Source organism: Aythya marila (assembly GCF_965140915.1).
Source record: "Aythya marila genome assembly, chromosome: 1".
Taxonomy (NCBI): Eukaryota; Metazoa; Chordata; class Aves; order Anseriformes; family Anatidae; genus Aythya; species Aythya marila.
The window spans coordinates 4,167,177-4,186,955 of record NC_139042.1 but is presented as its reverse complement, the minus strand read 5'-3'; the positions used below and the strand labels follow the sequence as shown (position 1 = coordinate 4,186,955).

Genomic DNA, 19,779 nt, shown 5'->3' with positions numbered 1-19,779 from the left:
CAATACAAATTTGATTTGAATCATTCCTAAGTACATGCCCAAATATCTGCTGAATACATCAGAACATTCAACACTACGTTTATGCTGGCTTTGTGCTTCAGACCAGCTGTGGAATGGCAGGCAGAAAAAAATCACAGATTTTTTTGGTCAAATGGAAATGGCCAAATAATATTTCACAAGTCCATCATCTTGCATCATGAGACCAGAATATGTAGCCCAGTACCAGGCATCCTCACAGAAGTGCAGTGAGGACTGTCACAGTGGACTGAGTTGTTTCAGAAAGATGTCAAATATCAAGTGATAATTTAACTTCTTTTTGGAGGTTAATAACAACAGCCACAAAGTCACTTAAACATCTGAACTCCCAACATCTGCAGTTGCAGCCTAAAATCCTGAGTTGGAGTGAGCTTCCCAAATACCATGGCTGGTTTGACCCCAATATCTCTTGGTGTTTGTGTGAAAAACTCTCTCTCTCCTGACTCTGAGTGGTGATTTTATCATTCACTGTGGGATTTCACTGGTCAGACATAGCTGTAGTTGTATATGCTCCACAGCTTTTCTGACTGAAGGGCACTATCCAAACATGAAAGAGCATCTTGTTAATAATACCTGAGGTTCATACTACTCTTCACACACAAAGATTTCAGACATGCATTGGGAAAGATTTTTAAGTTAAGTATTCTGCTGTGCTTATGTGACTCGTTTCTCAAAAAGTCCAAGGCTGAATATCAGTCTGCCTGGGACATCAAGAGTCTGCTCTCAGCTCTGTTGCTTTCTTCTTGTGCCACCCTAAGCAAGTTACTCTGCCTGCCCATGCCTCATCCCTTCCTCTATAAAAGGAAGAAAAGGATGCTTGTTTGCTACTTACCAGCATTGGGTCTTAGTTAACGATTTGCTTTGTGGAGCCCAAAGGAGGGAAAATAAAATCCAGCATGCTACTCAGCATTCTGTGGCTGTGCCCATTCTACAAAGGACAGCAGCATTAAAAAATAGGGGGGAAAATGCCCAAAGCAGTGGAATGAGAACACCTACTTTGAAAAAGACAAAAAAGCAGACCCTGCTGAGTAAGATGATGACATTTTAGCATAAGCAGTTTTGCAGAAGAAAACCTTTCTTCACCCAGAGCAAAGGTGTACGAAATCAACCCACCAGAATTCATGCTCACGTTTTCATGAAGACGAGATATTTCACTCTTCCAGCTTTCTCATCACCCTGTTGCCATAACTATATAGGAAACACATAAAGCTATCTCTACCACTTAAACACTCACATTTTGACAGAAAATTGGATGATATGACATGCTGCCTTCTTGAACAGGCGCTGTCTATCACCTTGCTGCTAATCTCTGTGATTAGTGACCTGCAATGTAAGTCAGCTATCAAAGACCACCTGTCCCTTCTGCTGTAAGCGCCTCCTAGCATATCGCTTTGTGGTGTCACACTCTCTTGTCTGGATTTTGATTGATGGAAGTTTGTCTTTTGAGTGGTGACTCAGAAAATAAATCATTCCCCTTGCCATTCATTGAGTGCAATTCTGCAGCACAAAGCCGGTGTGGTTAATCAAAGCTCCAAAGAGCAACAAAAAGCAACAGAACCGAGAATGAGGAGGATAGATATAAAGGATAAAACATAATAAAAAGGATTATTTAGGAGCCAACCAGAGCAAAAGCAAAATAAAAACTGCTGCAAATAAGCAGTGCGCTTACTGCACCAGAACTAGAAAGCTCAGGTTTTTGTTCTGCTTCTCAACACATATGCACAGATGTGAGAAGAGCCTCACACCTCTGCAAAATATAACTCTGTCGAGGAGTCTGATTTTACAGGCTTTAGTATGTGACTAACCGTTGCTGGGGTCAGTGGAACTTTCTGAGTTGAGTAAGTAAAGCCTGAAGGATGCTTCCGTTGTGAACACTATTTCCAAATCAGCTTGCAGTCCAGCTGGTATTATACACTCAGAAGGCTGTCAAAAATAAGAATGGTTATTGCCATTAATTGTCCTGGAGGAAAAGAAGGGGGGGGGGGGGGGGGAAGATATGCAAAGAGCAAGATGATGAAAAAATTAAACTGAGACAGAAGCATTGCATCATAGGACAAGAAAGTCCTTTCCAAATAGAAACGGTTTAGAGCAGAAGGGTTTTGTGCTTTTATGGAAGGACCAGGATTGAAGGAATGGAAAGGACAGTACTAGAAGCTGTTTTTTGTTTTGTTTTGTTTTGTTGTGTTGTTTTTTTTTTTTGGGGGGGGGGGGGGTTGGTCCAGCAAGTTTATGAAAGACTTTAAAATTATGAGGAGCAATTGTGAGCTAGAAACTGAAAGAAACGGGTGGTTGAGTATGTAACTGAGATGAGTGTGATTCTTTCTATGCACTGTGTGCCAGAGAAATCACAAAAAAATGTGAAGTGTTGATGGCATGGATGAAATCTTAGCAGAAGCAAAATCAAGACACGAGGAGTAGCAGATAAAAAATAATAATCTATCAGAGAAGCACTGTGAGGCAGATTCCCTGCCGACACAACTGCATTGAAGACAAGGTATCTTAACCATCTGGGAATTTGGCCATAAAAAGGAGATGACAAGAATTGGATGTCCATGGAGAGGTGCTGGAAACTTACTTAAGTCAGTGAAATGCAACAGAGAGAAAGAGAGAAAGAGAGAAAGAAAGAGAGAAAGAAAGAGAGAAAGAGAGAAAGAGAGAGAGAAAGAGAGAGAGAAAGAAAGAGAGAAAGAGAGAAAGAGAGAGAGAAAGAAAGAGAAAGAAAGGAAGAGAGAGAGAGAGAGAGAGAGAGAAAGAAAGAAAGAAAGAAAGAAAGAAAGAAAGAAAGAAAGAAAGAAAGAAAGAAAGAAAGAAAGAAAGAAAGAAAGAAAGAAAGAAAGAAAGAAAGAAAGAAAGAAAGAAAGAAAGAAAGAAAGAAAGAAAGAAAAAAGACCTAACGTGTTTTGGTGGTGACCTTTCCAGTCTTCTTACAAACAGCAAGAGGGAGAGAAAGAAAGGGCCGAGGAGAGTTAAATTTATAAAGACATGAATGAATTGGGAATTGAAGCACTGTTATAGAGGAATGTGTATGTGAATGGTGCAAATTTACAGGGCTATTTTTGATGAACTGTAGGAGGAATTTCAGTTTTTCAGCACCTTTCTTTACGAAAAGAAAAACCTTCATCTGGTGGGAATTCAGTCAATTTCCTGATGTTTTTTTGGCCATTTCCTAAGTTGCAAGGTTACTAATGGTAATTACAGACCCTGTTTGTACCTTGTGGCTCTAACTGTGCAGAAAGGTTTTCTTGGCACGTGTGCTTCTCCTGCTAGTGGGTTTATAAATGACTGGCCCTTCATAAGAATTACTGCAATACTCATGAGCAGATAGAAGCCCCCTTTCCTCATTTCTTTTTTGTAGAATTCAGTAACAGCTTTTCTTGCTCAAATTTTGCTATCTCCAGCCCTCATGACAATAAACCACAATGTCAGTGTTCGTTATAACAGCTCTTACTACAGCGTCCTTGTGAAGGAGACTGTTTTAAAGTGTTTTATTGAAAGGTATAACAAACCTGGTCCTTTTGAGGATTTCACACAAACAGAGGTAGTATAAAGGAGCTAAACCTATTCAATAACAATTGAAAAGAAAAAAAAAAAAAGTCACATTTTTCCAAACAAAAAAAAGCTTTGTTTTTTAAGGGAGGAAGATAGTGTAATGAAGAGCAGTAAGATGTTCTATTCTATTTACATTTTTTAATTAAGTACCAATACACTTAATTCAATACAGCAAAATGGCTACTTTTATTTGGTAGACCTCTTAAACACTATTACTATATTAAGCAAGTCCTTAGAAGACTGTTTCTTCTTCATTCAGTCTGAAGTCTTTCCATCTCGCAAGCCCTTATTCAGCAAAATGCTTAATGTGCATAAATTTTGGGCAGTGAGGAATCCCATTTGCACTCACTGTATTGAATGTACACAGTTCATGAATGAAAATAGGTCAGTGAATTTGGTGGGTTTAAACACATGTTTAAAATCAAAGCGGTACTCAGAAGCTCTGCGGATGACTTGAGTAAAGCTCATTTATGGCATACACTCCCAATCCTCCATTCGTGTTCAATAGGTTCTCTGTGCTTTGCTGACAAATAGGATGTGTGAACTTGGTCTGCTGCCATCACTGGAATAGGCTGGTAGAGAATTCAGTGGATTTTTGTTTTTGAAGTAGTGTCTTAATTTCTGAGAAGAGTGCGACAGAAACTACACAAGTTGTCAGAATTTGGTTCTGTCATTGCAAAGTTCCTTTTGGAGGTTAAAGGGACAAAACCCAGTGAGCAGTCTTGGGAAAGTCAGTGTTGCAGAAACAAGAGCAGGACTGTCTTTTTCTCTGCCCAGCTGCAAGTGTATATCTCATGGCCATCCCACAGCCTTTTCTTCATGGGATTCTTGAGTGGCTGGTGGTGTCAGGCAGCTGTGGGTCCCTGTGGTGCCAGCCCTGCTCCAGCAGGGCCACCCCAAGCAGGGGGCCCAGCCCCACGTCCAGGCGGGTGCTGGAGATCCCCAAGGAGGAGCCCCCAGCCCCTCGCTGGGCAGCCTGTGCCAGGGCTCCGGCACCCGCCCAGCCCAGCAGTGCTTCCTGAGGGGCAGAGGGCACCTCCTGGGCTCCAGGCTGGGCCCGGGGCCTCTGGGCCTGGCCCTGGGCACCCCTGAGCAGAGCCTGGCTCCGGCCTCTCGGCACCTCCCGGCAGTGCTGATGGCCATGGCTGGCAGCCCCTGGAGCCTCCTCTGCTCCAGACCCAGCAGCCCCAGCTCTTGCAGCCTCTCCTCATGGTGCTCCAGGCCCTTCGGCACCTCGGGGACCCTGCGCTGGGCTCTCCCCAGGGTGCCCAGCTCTAGCTGGTGCTGGGGGACCCAGCGCTGGGCACAGCACCCCAGGGGCGGCCTCAGCAGCGCTGAGAAGAAAGGCAGAGACTCCCTCCTGCAGTCCCTCATCAGCTTAGAATACTTAGAGAATACACTTAATTATGACTGCACCAGACAGCTCAGTGAGTGAGAAATTTGTAATAAAATGCTGCCTTCAAGCCCCTGCATTACTATTATGAATTGTAGGGTATTATGGATTGTTAGGGTCTTCCATTCCTCACAGGCTTTTGGAGCACCACAAATGCTGTGTTACACCACATCCCTCTAAACCAACCTGTAAAACTCCCAACACATCTCACCTTTACAGCTGTGTTGTAGCTCTGTTGTGCTGCAGCACAAATCCCAGGTATAGCATCCAAAACAAGGCTGGGCTCTAAGAAGTGAAGAGGATCAAGATTTCATCAGCACGTTCAGGATTTAGCTTTTCAAGACAGAAACACCAGTGGAATGTGATTAATTCTTTGCCAGTGTATTTCCATACTTACTTGGTATGAAAAAGACTGAGGACTGATAGGTATTTTCAATTCCTTTTCCTCTCTGTTTTTAAGTGCTATAGTAAACAACCATATTCTGGTGTGGCATTCCAAGACACAGCTCCTGTTGTTTTGCCGTCAGGAGGGCTCAGCTCCCAAGAAACCCAGCCTGTAATTGCAGATTTGCAATAAATAAATAAATAAAATAATAATGCTTGGTTTGTGGGTTTTCTCAGTATTTTCCCTGTAAACCAGTTTAGGTATTCAAGAATTCAAGAATGTATTTTACCGTCTCACTGCAAATCACTGAGCTTTTTTTATTCAGTGTTTCTGTTCTGTTGCATTTAATAAACTTAAAGTGGAAAGACAATTTATTAATTATTTTGACAAACGTACTTTTAATACTTATACATATGTACATATGATATATATATTTTATATCAATTTTCTCTGTGTGCAGACGTGCTTTCATTCCAGTGTGTATACCACTGGTTTTCCACAGACAAATATACCAGGCCATGCTGTTACATGAAGGAGAACATGTAACATTTGTTTGCACTTTCTCAACTCTGCTAAGTTCTAATATGTTTCTAGCTGGGTAAAAAGGAGCTATCTGAATACAAAGATATTTTCATCTTATTTGCATCCGTATTATCCCTTCATTTTTCTTTCCCCTCTCTCTCTCTTCCTACTTGCTTTCTTACACAGTCTCTCATTCTTTTTATATTCCTAAAAAACTCATGTTTGTACTTGTGATATACCAAAACACTTTTAAAAGCATAGGACAGCATTTTCCAAAGTCTTCCACATGCCCAAATAGAGACATTTCAGCATGGCCTGATTTCCCACAAATTAGGTGACTGTTGTACATAAGACGTGCCTCCAGGAGGTGTCTTAGTCACTTCCTGTGGAAATAAGACACAGAAAATCACAACCAGTTTGAAATCCACAAGTTCAAGCCCAGTTTGGACAGATGCAGGTTGCTGCGTGCATGTATCCCGTTAGCCATTGTAATTAGTAAAGTTCTGAGTCACGCATAATTGAGACTTTCTTCCCATCAGTAATTGCTCTAGGAGGGTTTTCCTGCAGTCCATTAAGTAACCTCTCTTTTGTTCAGTGCAAGAATGTATAAAAAAGGCAAATTAGCCTTCTGGTGCCCAAAGGCACAAGCCTAGGTACTATTTCTTTCATTCTCTCTTTCAGATTATTCCATTCTGACCACTACACGGACGTCATTATTTTAATGTTGGATACTCAGACGAGAGTGCCATGGATGTAAAAGAAAGGAAACCGTATCGATCTCTGACTCGGCGCCGCGATACCGAGCGCCGCTACACCAGTTCCTCAGCAGAGAGTGAGGACAGCAAGGTTCCCCAGAAGTCCTACAGCTCCAGCGAGACCCTGAAGGCTTATGATCAAGACTCCAGGTTGACCTACAGCAATCGGGTCAAAGACATGGTGCACCAGGAGGCTGATGAATTCTGCAGAGCAGGTGAGCACATCTCAGCAGGAGCTTCTGTAAGCAGTGAGAGTTAAACAACTCGGTGCTGAGAGCTTGGGGTGGATAGGGAGCTGCTTTTGAAGGACTCTGAGGCTGAAAACAAGATATAGTGAAAGAGACTGGCAAGGAACATCGTCATCATTTTGTACAGTTGTGGGATGTATGCAAACTGATGACTTTAAGTGGGATACCACTAGCCTGTGTTCATTAGCATCAACTAAAAGACATTCTCTAATTACGAGTGTTGGGAGTACAGAGAGGTATTACTTTTATCCCACGTTCTAAAAGAAAGTTGAAGTCTGTCTTGTATGTGTTGTGTGCATCTGCAACAGCCCATTGATGCTTCCCAGTGTGAAACCAGGCACAGTGGGCACATGCTGCGCAATCCATCTCCATGTATACTGGTGTTGCATGAAAAGTCCTGGAAGTTTCTTAGCAACCTGCTCTAGGTGTTCCTGCTTGAGCAGGGCCCTTGGACCAGATGACCTCCAGAGGTCCCTTCCTCAATTGGTCTATAATTCTGAAGCCTCTGACTGCTCAGGTGTCCTTTTTTCTTTGTCATGTGCCTGCTCTGTCATGAAGTCAACAAAGATCCCAAGGCAGAAGATAATCAAGAAAGAATACTACTGTCACACTGTCCATCAGGGCTACAGTAAAACCTAAGAAGCCTGGAGGAACTATAGATGGCCTGAAACATCCTTGACGTTGTACATGGCCTGCAGGCTATGGGTTTGAGACAGGGACAAGCTGTAGTATTAAAAGGGTGGCAAAGAGACACTTTTAGGACTCCATTTAGTAAATATGGGTCAACGTGGGCTCCGGAGTCCTAACTGACATTCCAGATATTTTCCTTTTTATTGCTAGCCTGAAGTCAGGTGCAGTTACATTTTTGATGCTGTTGTTGCCTAAGTGAGGTAGATTTCTGTCTGTTGCTATAATCTCATAGTCTCATTTTCATTTTTCTGTAGAGACACGAGTAACTTAGTTCAGAAACCAAGCAGGGTTTCACATAAATTATTTTTAGAAGTCCATCGAGAAGAGCATAAAATGGCAGAGCAAGTCGAATGGAATAGGCAGCATTCCAGACAATGGACATAAAAGAGCTGACTCTGACTGCTCTGAGCGCACCCACTGCTGTTTAGAGAAGCTGATTCTCCAAAGGGAATGCATACAACTGCACCAGTTTAACTTGGGGACTGCTTAATTTCACTCTTCAAACACCATGCAGTTGTGGTTTTGGTGCAAAACTCATCTTTAAGGCATTCCCAAGGAAAATGACTTGCAGAAGTCTCTTAGGGCACATAGTCTTGGTATTTGTATTTCAGGAAAGTTGCAGCAGGCAATAATTAACAAAAGGGGCAGTAGGTGTTGTAAGTAATAGTTTGCAGTCATAAAAAGAGTTTCCCTCTTAGCAACTCTGAAGTACTTCATCCTCTCTAAGGAATCTAAGAAGTTATAAAGAAAAGGAAACCTTCTAGGTCATTGAGTTTGCTCACTTCATACAATATATTCGCCATGCAGGGTAGATGTGAATTAGTATAGGTCAGCGGTTTTCAACCTGAGGGTCTATGAGGCCACACAGGTCTATGGACTTCTCCTAAGAAGTCCACAAAAGAGAAATAAGAAAAGCCAGTCTATTGACAGGGAGTATAAATTTGCTATACAGACACTCATAATTCCCTAGGAAAAAAAAAAAAAAAATGTAGGATACTGAAAAATGCTAAAAACTATTGGTATAAGTGGCTGAAATTGATTGAGAGGTTAAGGTTAACCACATCAGGGGGCTGGTTCTACTTCTGATATATCACCCACAGGTTTTTCATTTTATAATTTTCTCCCAGTTTCTCCTGAGAGTCCCCAAACTGTTCTGAAGAATGATAACAATTACTCTGGACTTTCTGTGCCACATTTTCCACTGGCAGAAAGCCATAAATGGACCTCACTTTGTGGTGCTTCTTGGGCTAATGCCAACTGAAACCAAGCCTTATTAGCTTGCACGACATCAACAAAGCAAAGTGAATTTCTCTCCTGCATTGGTTTGGAAGGCAGAGGAGGGAAACATTTCAAATTGACCAAATAAATTCAGTAAATAAACAAGTCAGCATTTAAATGGTTTTAGCTAGAGTGTGAGTGCCAGCAAACGTGCAAGTCAGCACAAGAAAAAATAGACCAGATCTGAATTAAAAAGTCTCAGATATTTATTATCTTCCTTTTATTGACTTGAGTTCTTCCAGCTTAAAAGGCAACAGTGAGCATAGAATATGAAAATCGATGCATCTCCTGCTGTTTATTGCAAATAAATTTGATTTTCAGTTAATTGTAGCAGTCATTTTTCATAATTTATGAGCTGCTGTTACTGGAGAGTATCAGTCACGCTGCATGTTGATGTGTTGGATGATGTGGAGTGTGGCTTGTTGCAGGGGAAGGTGGAAGTCACCACTGGTGACTCAAATGTGCAAGCAAAAACAAAACATGCTGTACTCCAGTTTCACAGAATCACAGAATCACAGAATTTCTAGGTTGGAAGAGACCTCAAGGTCATCGAGTCCAACCTCCAACCTAACGCTAACAGCCCTCCACTAAACCATATCCCTAAGCTCTACATCTAAACGTCTTTTGAAGACTTCCAAGGATGGTGACTCCACCACTTCCCTGGGCAGCCTGTTCCAATGCCTCACAACCCTTTCAGTGAAGAAGTTCTTCCTAACATCTAGCCTAAAACTCCCCTGGCTCAACTTAAACCCATTCCCCCTCGTCCTGTCACCAGGCACGTGGGAGAACAGGCCAACCCCCACCTCGCTACAGCCTCCCTTGAGGTACCTAAAAAGAGCGATAAGGTCGCCCCTGAGCCTCCTCTTCTCCAGGCTGAACAAGCCCAGCTCCCTCAGCCGCTCCTCGTAGGACTTGTTCTCCAGGCCCCTCACCAGCTTCGTCGCCCTTCTCTGCACCCGCTCAAGCACCTCGATGTCCTTCTTGTAGCGAGGGGCCCAAAACTGAACACAGTACTCGAGGTGCGGCCTCACCAGAGCTGAGTACAGGGGGACGATCACCTCCCTAGCCCTGCTGGTCACGCTGTTCCTAATACAAGCCAGGATGCCATTGGCCTTCTTGGCCACCTGAGCACACTGCTGGCTCATATTCAGCCGACTGTCCACCATCACTCCCAGGTCCTTCTCTGCCTGGCAGCTTTCCAACCATTCCTCTCCCAGCCTGTAGCTCTGCTTGGGGTTATTGCGCCCCAGGTGCAGGACCCGGCACTTGGCCTTGTTAAACTTCATGCAGTTGACCTCAGCCCATCGGTCCAGCCTATCCAGATCCTCCTGCAGAGCTTTCCTACCCTCAAGCAGATCGACACACGCACCTAACTTGGTGTCATCTGCGAACTTACTGAGGGTGCACTCGATGCCCTCGTCCAGATCATCGATGAAGATATTAAAGAGGACCGGCCCCAGCACCGAGCCCTGGGGGACGCCACTAGTGACTGGCCTCCAACTGGACTTGGCTCCATTCACCACGACTCTTTGGGCCCGGCTATCCAGCCAGTTTCTAACCCAACGAAGCGTGCGCCAGTCCAAGCCAAGAGCAGCCAGTTTCTTGAGGAGAATGCTGTGGGAGACGGTGTCAAAAGCCTTGCTGAAGTCAAGGTAGACCACATCCACAGCCTTTCCCTCATCCACCCAGCGCGTCACTCTGTCATAGAAGGAGATCAGGTTCGTCAGGCATGACCTGCCTTTCATAAAGCCATGCTGACTGGGCCTGATCGCCTGCTTCCCCTTCAAGTGCTGCATGATGACTCTCAGGAGGATCTGCTCCATGAGCTTTCCTGGCACTGAGGTCAAACTGACAGGCCTGTAGTTTCCTGGGTCAGCCCTCCGGCCCTTCTTGTAGATGGGCGTCACGTTTGCTAGCCGCCAGTCGATTGGGACCTCCCCCGATAGCCAGGACTGTTGATAAATGATGGACAGCGGCTTGGCCAGCTCCTCTGCCAGTTCCCTCAGTACCCTTGGGTGGATCCCATCTGGCCCCATCGACTTGTGCACATCTAAGTGCCGTAGTAGGTCACCAACCAGTTCTTCATGGATAATGAGGGCCACATCCTGCTCCCCATCCCCTTCCACCAGCTCAGGGTACTGAGTATCCAGAGAACAACCGGTATTGCCGCTAAAGACTGAGGCAAAGAAGGCATTGAGCACCTCCGCCTTTTCCTCATCTCTTGTAACTAAGTTTCCCCCCGCATCCAGTAAAGGATGGAGATTCTCCTTAGTCCTCCTTTTTGTGTTGATGTATTTATAGAAACGTTTTTTGTTATCTTTAACGGCAGTAGCCAGATTGAGCTCCAGATGAGCTTTGGCCTTCCTAATTTTGTCCCTGCACAGCCTCGCTACTTCTTTAAAGTCCTCCTTAGTGGCCTGCCCACTTTTCCAAAGCTTATAAACCCTCTTTTTCCTCCTAAGATCAAGCCACAATTCTCTGTTGAGCCAGGCCGGTCTTCTTCCCCGCCAGCTCGTCTTTGGGCACGTGGGAACAGACCGTTCCTGCGCCATTAAGACTTCCCTCTTGAAGAGCGCCCAGCCTTCCTGGACCCCTCTGCCCTTCAGAACCGCCTCCCAAGGGACTCCACCAACCAGTGTCCTGAGCAGCTCAAAGTCAGCCCTCCGAAAGTCCAATACAGCGGTTTTACTGGTCCCCTTCCTGGCCTCGCCAAGAATAGTGAACTCCACCATTGCGTGGTCACTCTGCCCTAGACAGCTCCCGACGATCACGTCCTCCACCAGTCCTTCTCTGTTTGTGAAGAGAAGGTCTAGCGGGGCACCTCCCCTGGTAGGCTCACTAACCAGCTGCGTCAGGAAGCTATCTTCCACGCTCTCCAGAAACCTCCTAGACTGCTTTCTCAGGGCTGTGTTGTGCTTCCAGGATATGTCAGGGAAGTTGAAGTCCCCCACGAGTACAAGAGCTGATGATTTTGCAACCTCTGTCAGCTGCCTGTAGAATTCCTCATCCGTCTCCTCATCCTGGTTCGGCGGTCTATAGCAGACCCCGACCAGGACACTAGCCTTGTTGTCCCTGCCGATCCTAACCCAAAGGGACTCGACCTTGTCATTCCCAACCTCGAGTTCTACAGCCTCGAAAGACTCTCTAATATAGAGAGCCACACCACCACCCCTTCTATGCTGCCTGTCCCTTCTATAGAGCTTATAGCCAGGCATTGCAGCACTCCAGTCATGAGACTGGTCCCACCACGTCTCCGTGATGGCAACCAAGTCGTAGCCTGCCTGCCGCACGATGGCTTCCAGCTCCTCCTGTTTGTTACCCATGCTGCGTGCATTGGTGTAGATGCACTTCAGCTGGGCCATTGCCTTATCCTCCGGCCTTGCCATTGTTCCCCCTGGCACAGCCCCAACAATGCTAGCCTCAGCCCCATCCCCCTTCCTACCTAGTTTAAAGCCCTCTCAATGAGCCCTGCCAGTTCCTGGCCCAGGATCCTTTTTCCCCTAAAAGATAGGGACCCGTCTGCGGCCATCAGGCCAGGTGCTGAGTAAAGTGCCCCATGATCAAAAAACCCAAGATTTCTGCGTTGGCACCAGCCCCGGAGCCATGTGTTTAACAGGTGGGCTTTCCGTGTCCTCTCTGAACTCCTCCCTGCCACCATAGGGATGGACGAAAACACCACCTGCACTCCCGCTCCATCCACTAACCGACCCAGCCCCCTAAAGTCCCTTTTGATAGCCTTGAGGCTTCTCTCTTCGATGTTATCACTGCCCGCCTGGACTATCAAAAGGGGGTAATAGTCAGAGGGGCGTACCAGGTTAGGAAGCTTCCTGGCAACGTCCCTGACCCTGGCCCCAGGGAGACAGCAGACTTCCCTACGGGTAGGGTCCGGCCGACAAATAGGGCCCTCTGTTCCCCTAAGAATCGAGTCACCAACAACAATAACCCTCCTGTCTTTTTTGGTGGAGGCAGTCCTGAGGCGCGGAGTCGGCCTCCTCGCTCCAGGCATCCTCCTGGGAACATTTGCTACCTCTTCCTCACACACCGGCCTCTCAATCTCTAGGGCCTCAAACCTGTTCTCCACATAGGAAGATTTGAAAACTATCCCAGCTTTGCCCAAAAGTCAAAACTGGAAGAGTGAGGTCTCTAGGGATTTACTACTTCTTTGCTTTTGTAATTTAGGTCAAGTTCATTTGTTACTTCATGCTGTGGAGTGGTAGAGGATGCTCCCTCAGACTTGTTTTGCAGCCAAGTTAAATGGATTAATCTGCCACAAGCTTGCACTATGCTCCCCAAGCAAGGCTACAGGGTTCAACGGATGTGTGAGCCCCAAGCATCCTCATCTGTCCACTCTGTCTGAAAGCTTTAATCTGTTTTGGTCAATTAAGAACGTGTGAAGTTCATGAATGCTTTATACAGTTTTAAGTGTTATCAGCTGTAGATCCATAATCAGCTGAACCGTGGTTGTTTCCTCCTGACGTCAAGCAGTTCCTTTACCAAACTTTATGTTGAAATGTTGTCCAGTCCCGTTATTCACTTTGCAATCAAACATCTCCTTCTCTCCATTCCCTATGAGATGCAAAGTCACTGGAATGAAAAAAGCACGGTAAAAGAGCAGCTGATCATTCTGTGCACGTGTGCTATAATGTGAACCCTTCCCCGCACAGCAGGGCACGAGGACAAGCCAGAGTGTTTCCACAAGCATGAAACCAGACTCTGGAAAAGTAGAAATCTGACTGTTTCTATTGGATTCATGTTTTCCACCATGTGATATTTTACATCAACAAATAAAAACGCGAGGAGAACCACACGCTCATGTGGTTTTGAGCACGGAGAGAAGCATAACTCAGTTTTGGATACAACCTTGAGGCTGAGGCCCAGACCTGCGGAATGAATTTCAATGATGAATAGATAAGAACTTTGCTGTTCTAAGTGAGGCTGGGGACTGAACTGTCCTGGAGATCAGATCCAGCTTGTAGAAACACATCTGAGCTACAAACACATCTCTAAAACTGAGTCTGGGGCTTGCACATGAACTTGGCGGTTTGGGCTCAACAACTCTTCTGATTGCAGGGGATTTATTTATTGAAATAGCAGGAGGAAGCCAACTAGACTGATTGTGATCAGCGGTGTTGGTATCTGGCCACAGTACAGGGCCTGATGCCTCCTACCGGTTAATAGATAAAGTTCCTTAATCCGTCTGACCGAGGCATACTGTAACAGGAGCGGGGCACATTGTGCCACGTTAAATGCACGGTACAGATAAAGGCACTCACAGGTGGCCAAAATCCTTTAAAGACATTCAGGACTGCAAAATAAAAGAGTGCATTAATAAATAAATATGTATTAAAATAGAGCCACTAATTGCTCTCCCCAGCTCTCTCATGCAACTTTCTGAACAAAGCGTGCTAATATTTGAAGACTCCTTCACATCGATTTGGTCTGATTTTGAAGCTCAGCAGGTAACGAGACATGAACTCAGGAGTCATTTTTCAGGTTATATTTTTAGTCAGCTAAACAATGGCATCTATTTGCAGCCAAATAACCTCCGCTGTGACTGTGTCAGAATGAATGGCTAAACTGAGTCAAGTTGAGAGTGGTCAGCCAGGGGAAAGTGAGATCACCAAGTGAGATTGGAAATTTAAATCCCCAATATGTAATTTCATTGATTTCAAGGAGCAGAACTCACTCCAATTTCCTACTGTAGTACAGTTGCAAGGTATATATGTATACATATATATTTTTAATCATTTCCCATTTTGCTTTTTCTGTTTCTCCCAGAGTATTCCATCCCTCTTTACTTTCAAAAGTGATGATTTTATTGAGCAAGCCCTGAGTTTTAGTCAGAGACTAGGTTCCAGAGGCAAGAATCCAGCTGTTTTTTGGTCTTGGCATAGCCACTTGGTGTCCCATTAACCAACACCATGAAACAGGGCAACCTTTCCTATGATGATGGAGGGTCTGATTTGAAGACAGAAGATGAATGGTTCTGCCATTTGACATGTGCTAGATGAAACTTTCCCCTATTAAAGAATAACCAGGCTGCTGTGTTTTCTCCCAGGAGCCAACTTCTCCTTGCGAGAGCTGGGTCTTGAAGACGTGACGCCCACACATGGGACTTTGTACCGGACTGATATCGGGCTGCCTCACTGCGGCTACTCCATCAGCACCGGCTCGGATGCCGACACGGAGGCAGACGTGGTTATGTCACCCGAGCACCCTGTGAGGCTTTGGGGACGCAACACCAAGTCCGGGCGCAGCTCCTGCTTATCGAGCCGGGCCAACTCCAACCTCACCCTCACCGACACAGAGCACGAGAATACCGAAACCGGTAAGTGCCATGGCAGCCTCGAGCTCGAGCAGCAATGCCACTTCTTGCCACTCCACCTTAATCTTCCCTAGTTGTATTTTTTTTTTTTTATCAGACTCAGTGAAAACACTCTTCTAATAGCCCCGTGTCGTGGCCTTTTGTACTGTCCTACAGAGTGTTTGTTAATAAACTGCTGGAGAAGCTCCTACTTATTTATCACAGCGACAGAGATCATTAAGCGGCTGTAATACTTTCCCTGCTTTTTGTAGCGACCTTTCAGACAAAAAGCATTTAAATCTCCCCTCCCCTGGCTGATGCTGCCCTTATCTTTGCTACAGATTTTCGGGGCAGATAATTTCCTTCTTTTCCTCGCTGGTTCCTTGACAGGAGCCGTTTCATTTATGTAAATCGGCTGACTGCTCTCTGAAGGAAAACGGTGGTGAAATATTTTTAGAAGCCTTTTTCTTCGTGAGAAATAAAAGCTGAAGGTCACGAATTTTTTTATCTTGGTAACTTTGCATCCCCAGCTGCAGGGACTCCTGCATGCCTTTTGTAAGTCCTGCGAACCTTTTGGTCAGCAGTTCTGCCAAGCAGTGTAGGAAGGAGAGAGGATTTTGATTCAATTGCAGCTTGACCCAGGGGTTCACACAGCCATATATGCCTTTGCACCTTTAATTCAATTATGGCACAGCCTGCTTCTTAATATAGCTGCTGCGTACAAGTCATCGGGTGCTTGAGCTCAGCTCTGAAAGCTGATGTGAAATGACTGCATTGCTTGTTCTCGTTATGCTTTTTGCCACAGTATTATAGTGACAAATGATGATAACTTTTCCTTTGGAAGCCATGACACAGTGAGACATACACCACCCACATGATTTTATGTTTAACTCCAACAGAATTACAGTGGAATCTTATTAAGTTTCTGTTCAGTGATAATGATATATTAGGCAAAGTTCAAAGATAAACGACCTTCTATTTAATGGATGTACAGAAGAATTTTCTTCAAAATATATCTTTATGATACATTTTTTAAAGTTTCTTGGTGTAGTATCTTACAGGGTTTCACTCAGTAGGACAGGCAGATTATGCAGTGCCAGAGTTTAGCGTTTTACTTCCTAGCCTTGTGTTTTCTTCAAAAGACAGAGGGATATTTGCACACTCCCCAAAGCAAACACCTTGCACTTGCGTCCTGTTCCCTTGTCTCCATGTCCCTCTCCTGCGGTTTTATATAGTGGTGTATGAGCAGCTGTGAACCTATCCCATACATTTTTCTTTCCATGCCTCCTAAGAGAAGCAAACCACAGAATTTTAGCCTTTTTTTTTCCTTAAGAGAGAAGAATTACATTAGCTACTGGAATCTTTTTCACCGGTTTCCGTAATGCTATCTCTACATGTGCAAATGCAACTTTGTACCTACAGATCACTTACAAATGAAATTATATTAGCAACAACACATTAGCAACAGCACATGCCTTGAAAGGCTTTAGTGAAACTAATAACAGAGGAAGGAGTGCTAATGTCAGGACTGAGACAACCTCCAATTCCTCTTCCCTTAAATTCGATGACACACTAACCATTTGTTGAACTACCATAGCAATTAGAAAAGGGAAGACAGCAAGGTGGAGAGCATATCTGCAGGATTTTAAGTGCTGTCCAAACATAGAAGTTTATTTGGCATTTGCAGTATAAGGTATTGAGTATTTTGAATGAGAAAGTCTATATCATAGTCAAAAATATAAAATCTGTGTAGTATAAAAATAATCTAGAGAGGGATGGTGTGCAGAATCTAATTGTGTTGTTTGTATTGACAAAAAATCGGGGTGGTGGAACACATAAAATGCAAGGGAAAATATTGCAACCCAAATCATGCTGTTAGAGAGCTTGAGCTCGTACTTGAAACAGACTTCCCTGGGAAGAAGGGAGGAGATAAGAGACATCAACCAGATTCAGGTGAGAAAAAATTGCCCAGAGCTGTGGAGAGACACCTAATTTCAGTGTAGGGACTGCAGATGAATTGGGGTATAAATGTATCTAAAAACAAGCTACAGAAGAAGAGGAAAACACGTACTAAGGACAAAATCTTAAGCCTTCAATGTATACAGATAAAATGCGGACATCTTTATTTTATAATTTCTTGGCACAGGTAAAGGTGTGACAAACATTTGCAAACAAAGCCCTCACAACCTGAAACCTGCTGCTGGAGAATGTGAAGCCTGGGATACACGCAGAAATTCTGTCTAACAAATTGAAAGGTAGCTCTGTCACTTTGCACAGAAGCAGTGTTACTGTGGGCCCTCCGCAGCTAGCTATCACATGGGCTATTTTGAGAAATCCCAGATTTATAGGAGAAATGTTTTCAAGAAGACATGAAATTTTGCTAATGGCAGCATAAAGTAACATAATGCTATGACTCAGTTTACAGGATACCTTTATTAGTCAATATTAATTGTTGACAGTATTGATAGAAGTTATAGCCTTTAGCTGAAGTCAATATAGAGCTTTATGAACCTGCCATCAATAGAAGATTTTATGGGGCCCATTAAACCAACTTTTCCAATGAAGGTTAACGTCAGCGATTTTTATGTTGTTCATTATTTATCCAAAACGAATAATCAGAATTTGCTTCTGATGTTTCTAAATCCACAGCTGTCGAAATGCAATTCTACCAAGACATTCGCCGTGTTCTTAGAAAAAGAGAGGTCTGGCTCCCTCAAAAAGCAGTTTTGCTTTTATTTGAGGAGTGGTGATGCCTTGAAGGAACAGATATGCTGCTCAGTAAATGCGGCCACAATCCCCCTCTCTGTCTTTAAGGAAACCGATGAAGTGGTCTGGTTCCATGGCATATTACAGTCCATAAATCACTTGCACAGGCAGCTGGCATGAAAAGCCATGCAATGTTTTATCTAAACTGTTCCCAGGCTTTCCAGGAGGTTGAATACTTTTACTGGGTTAGGAGTTTGTTTTCACTGAACTTAGCTTGAGTTACAACCCTGGCATTGCACTGAGCTCAGATCCTGCACACCCAAAGAGCCCCAATGGCTTCTCCTTGGTTGGCCAGTGTTTTCTGCTCATCCTGGCTGGTCACTTGGCAGAAAAAGGGGACAGAGGGGACAGCTTAGATCACCACAAAATCACCACACCTCATCCTGAGTAATGCAATCACTCTGTGCTGCTAATGTAGCAGCCACTTAATGAAGCTTAAAGGGTTATTTTGCAGCATGATCACCTAGGCTAAGCTGAAATTGTGAACTCATATCAGCAGTTCAGGTCCATGCACAGAGAAGTGTTTGAGTACTGAACATCTAAGCAAAGAATTTAGGAGAACTTTTTTCCTGTGCTATTTCACACGGTTTCTCAGCAAGACTAATTCAAACAAAAGAAGCTCCTGAGGTGGTCATTTGGATCTGAGCCTGGCATCAACTTAACTGGTGTCACCTTAGGCAACCCTGAACATGCTTTGTTCTGATTTGCTCTGCTTCTTTACTATAGATAAGAGAAAAATGGAGGAGAAGGCAGCAATAGTTTTCCAGAAAATGACTTATTTTGCAGCAATTCAGTCAAAAGCAAAATATTTCTAGTCATAAAGACATCCTCTTAGAAATACAGAACCACAGAATAATTTATGTTGGAAGCTGTGCTTAAAGCAGGGCTAACTTTAAGGTTAGATCAGGTTGCTCAGCACCTCATCCAGTTACATTTTGGGTATCTCCCAGGTTGGACAGTCCACAACCCCTATGTCCCAGCTCTGGTGTTGACCATTCTCAATGAGAACAACTCTTCTCCTTGGAGGTAGTCAGAGTTTCTACTGTCCACTCTCTCTTGTTCTCTCACCATGCATTTCCAAGGACAGTCAGCCTTTATCTTCTGTATATCCCCACACCTAAAATAGTTAAAAGACAGCTACTACTCCTCCCATTAGTCATCTCTTCTCCAAGCTGAACAAAAACACCTTGATCATCCTCTCATAAAAGGTTTGTAAGTAGTAGGCACTGGCAGAGGTAGTCAGTGAAGTCAGGGGAACTCCAATTCTAAAAGTTTTGAGGAGTAAACCAGACGCATAGCTGCTGGTAACCCCCCAGATTGGATGCTGCCTCAGTCAGAGTGGTTGCACCTGTTGGCCCCTTGAGCATCCCTTTGTCCTGTTTGTAGCATTGCCAAGTTTTCTTTGGTTTCAGGGGGCATGCAGGACTGTTCTGTCTGGGATTTGAGAACCTTGTGGTTTTGTACTGTCTAGGACACTCTTACCAGATGTAGAGTTGGACAGCGTTTGTTGGTAAGCACCCATGAAACAGGCTCTGAATATCTCCTTCTGCTCCATAGGGAAGGTCCTATCCTAGGCGCTCCCAAACCACTGTGAATCACGCTAACAGTCTCCCGATGGTTCTGAGCACGAGGTGGGCAAAAAATACTGGTATTTCCATACCTCTCTCCTGCCCCCAGAACAAAACAAAGCAACACACACACTTTTCTGTCTGCCTTCAATGTGATAAAGAGCTTACTGGTTTATCCAGGGCAATTCCTTCAGGAACACTTTAGAATGTGTCAGGAACACTTTAAAATGTGGTCAACCACATTTTAAAAATTTGTCTTTCTGAAAGTGGGTTGCTGCCCTTTTT

General features: G+C 44.4%; 1 protein-coding gene across 3 annotated transcripts in view; it reads left to right on the top strand.

The window, feature by feature from the left end:
- The window catches only part of TENM4 (teneurin transmembrane protein 4), a 597,100-nt gene that overhangs the window by 254,103 nt on the left and 323,218 nt on the right, over window positions 1–19,779 (top strand). For all 3 annotated transcript variants that reach the window (XM_082754369.1, XM_082754368.1, XM_082754367.1), the window contains exons 3-4: window positions 6,567–6,855; window positions 14,915–15,184. In XM_082754369.1, coding sequence (XP_082610495.1) covers window positions 6,633–6,855; window positions 14,915–15,184 — 493 coding nt within the window. In that variant the 5' untranslated portion in view covers window positions 6,567–6,632. The remainder of the gene's footprint in view (window positions 1–6,566; window positions 6,856–14,914; window positions 15,185–19,779) is intronic.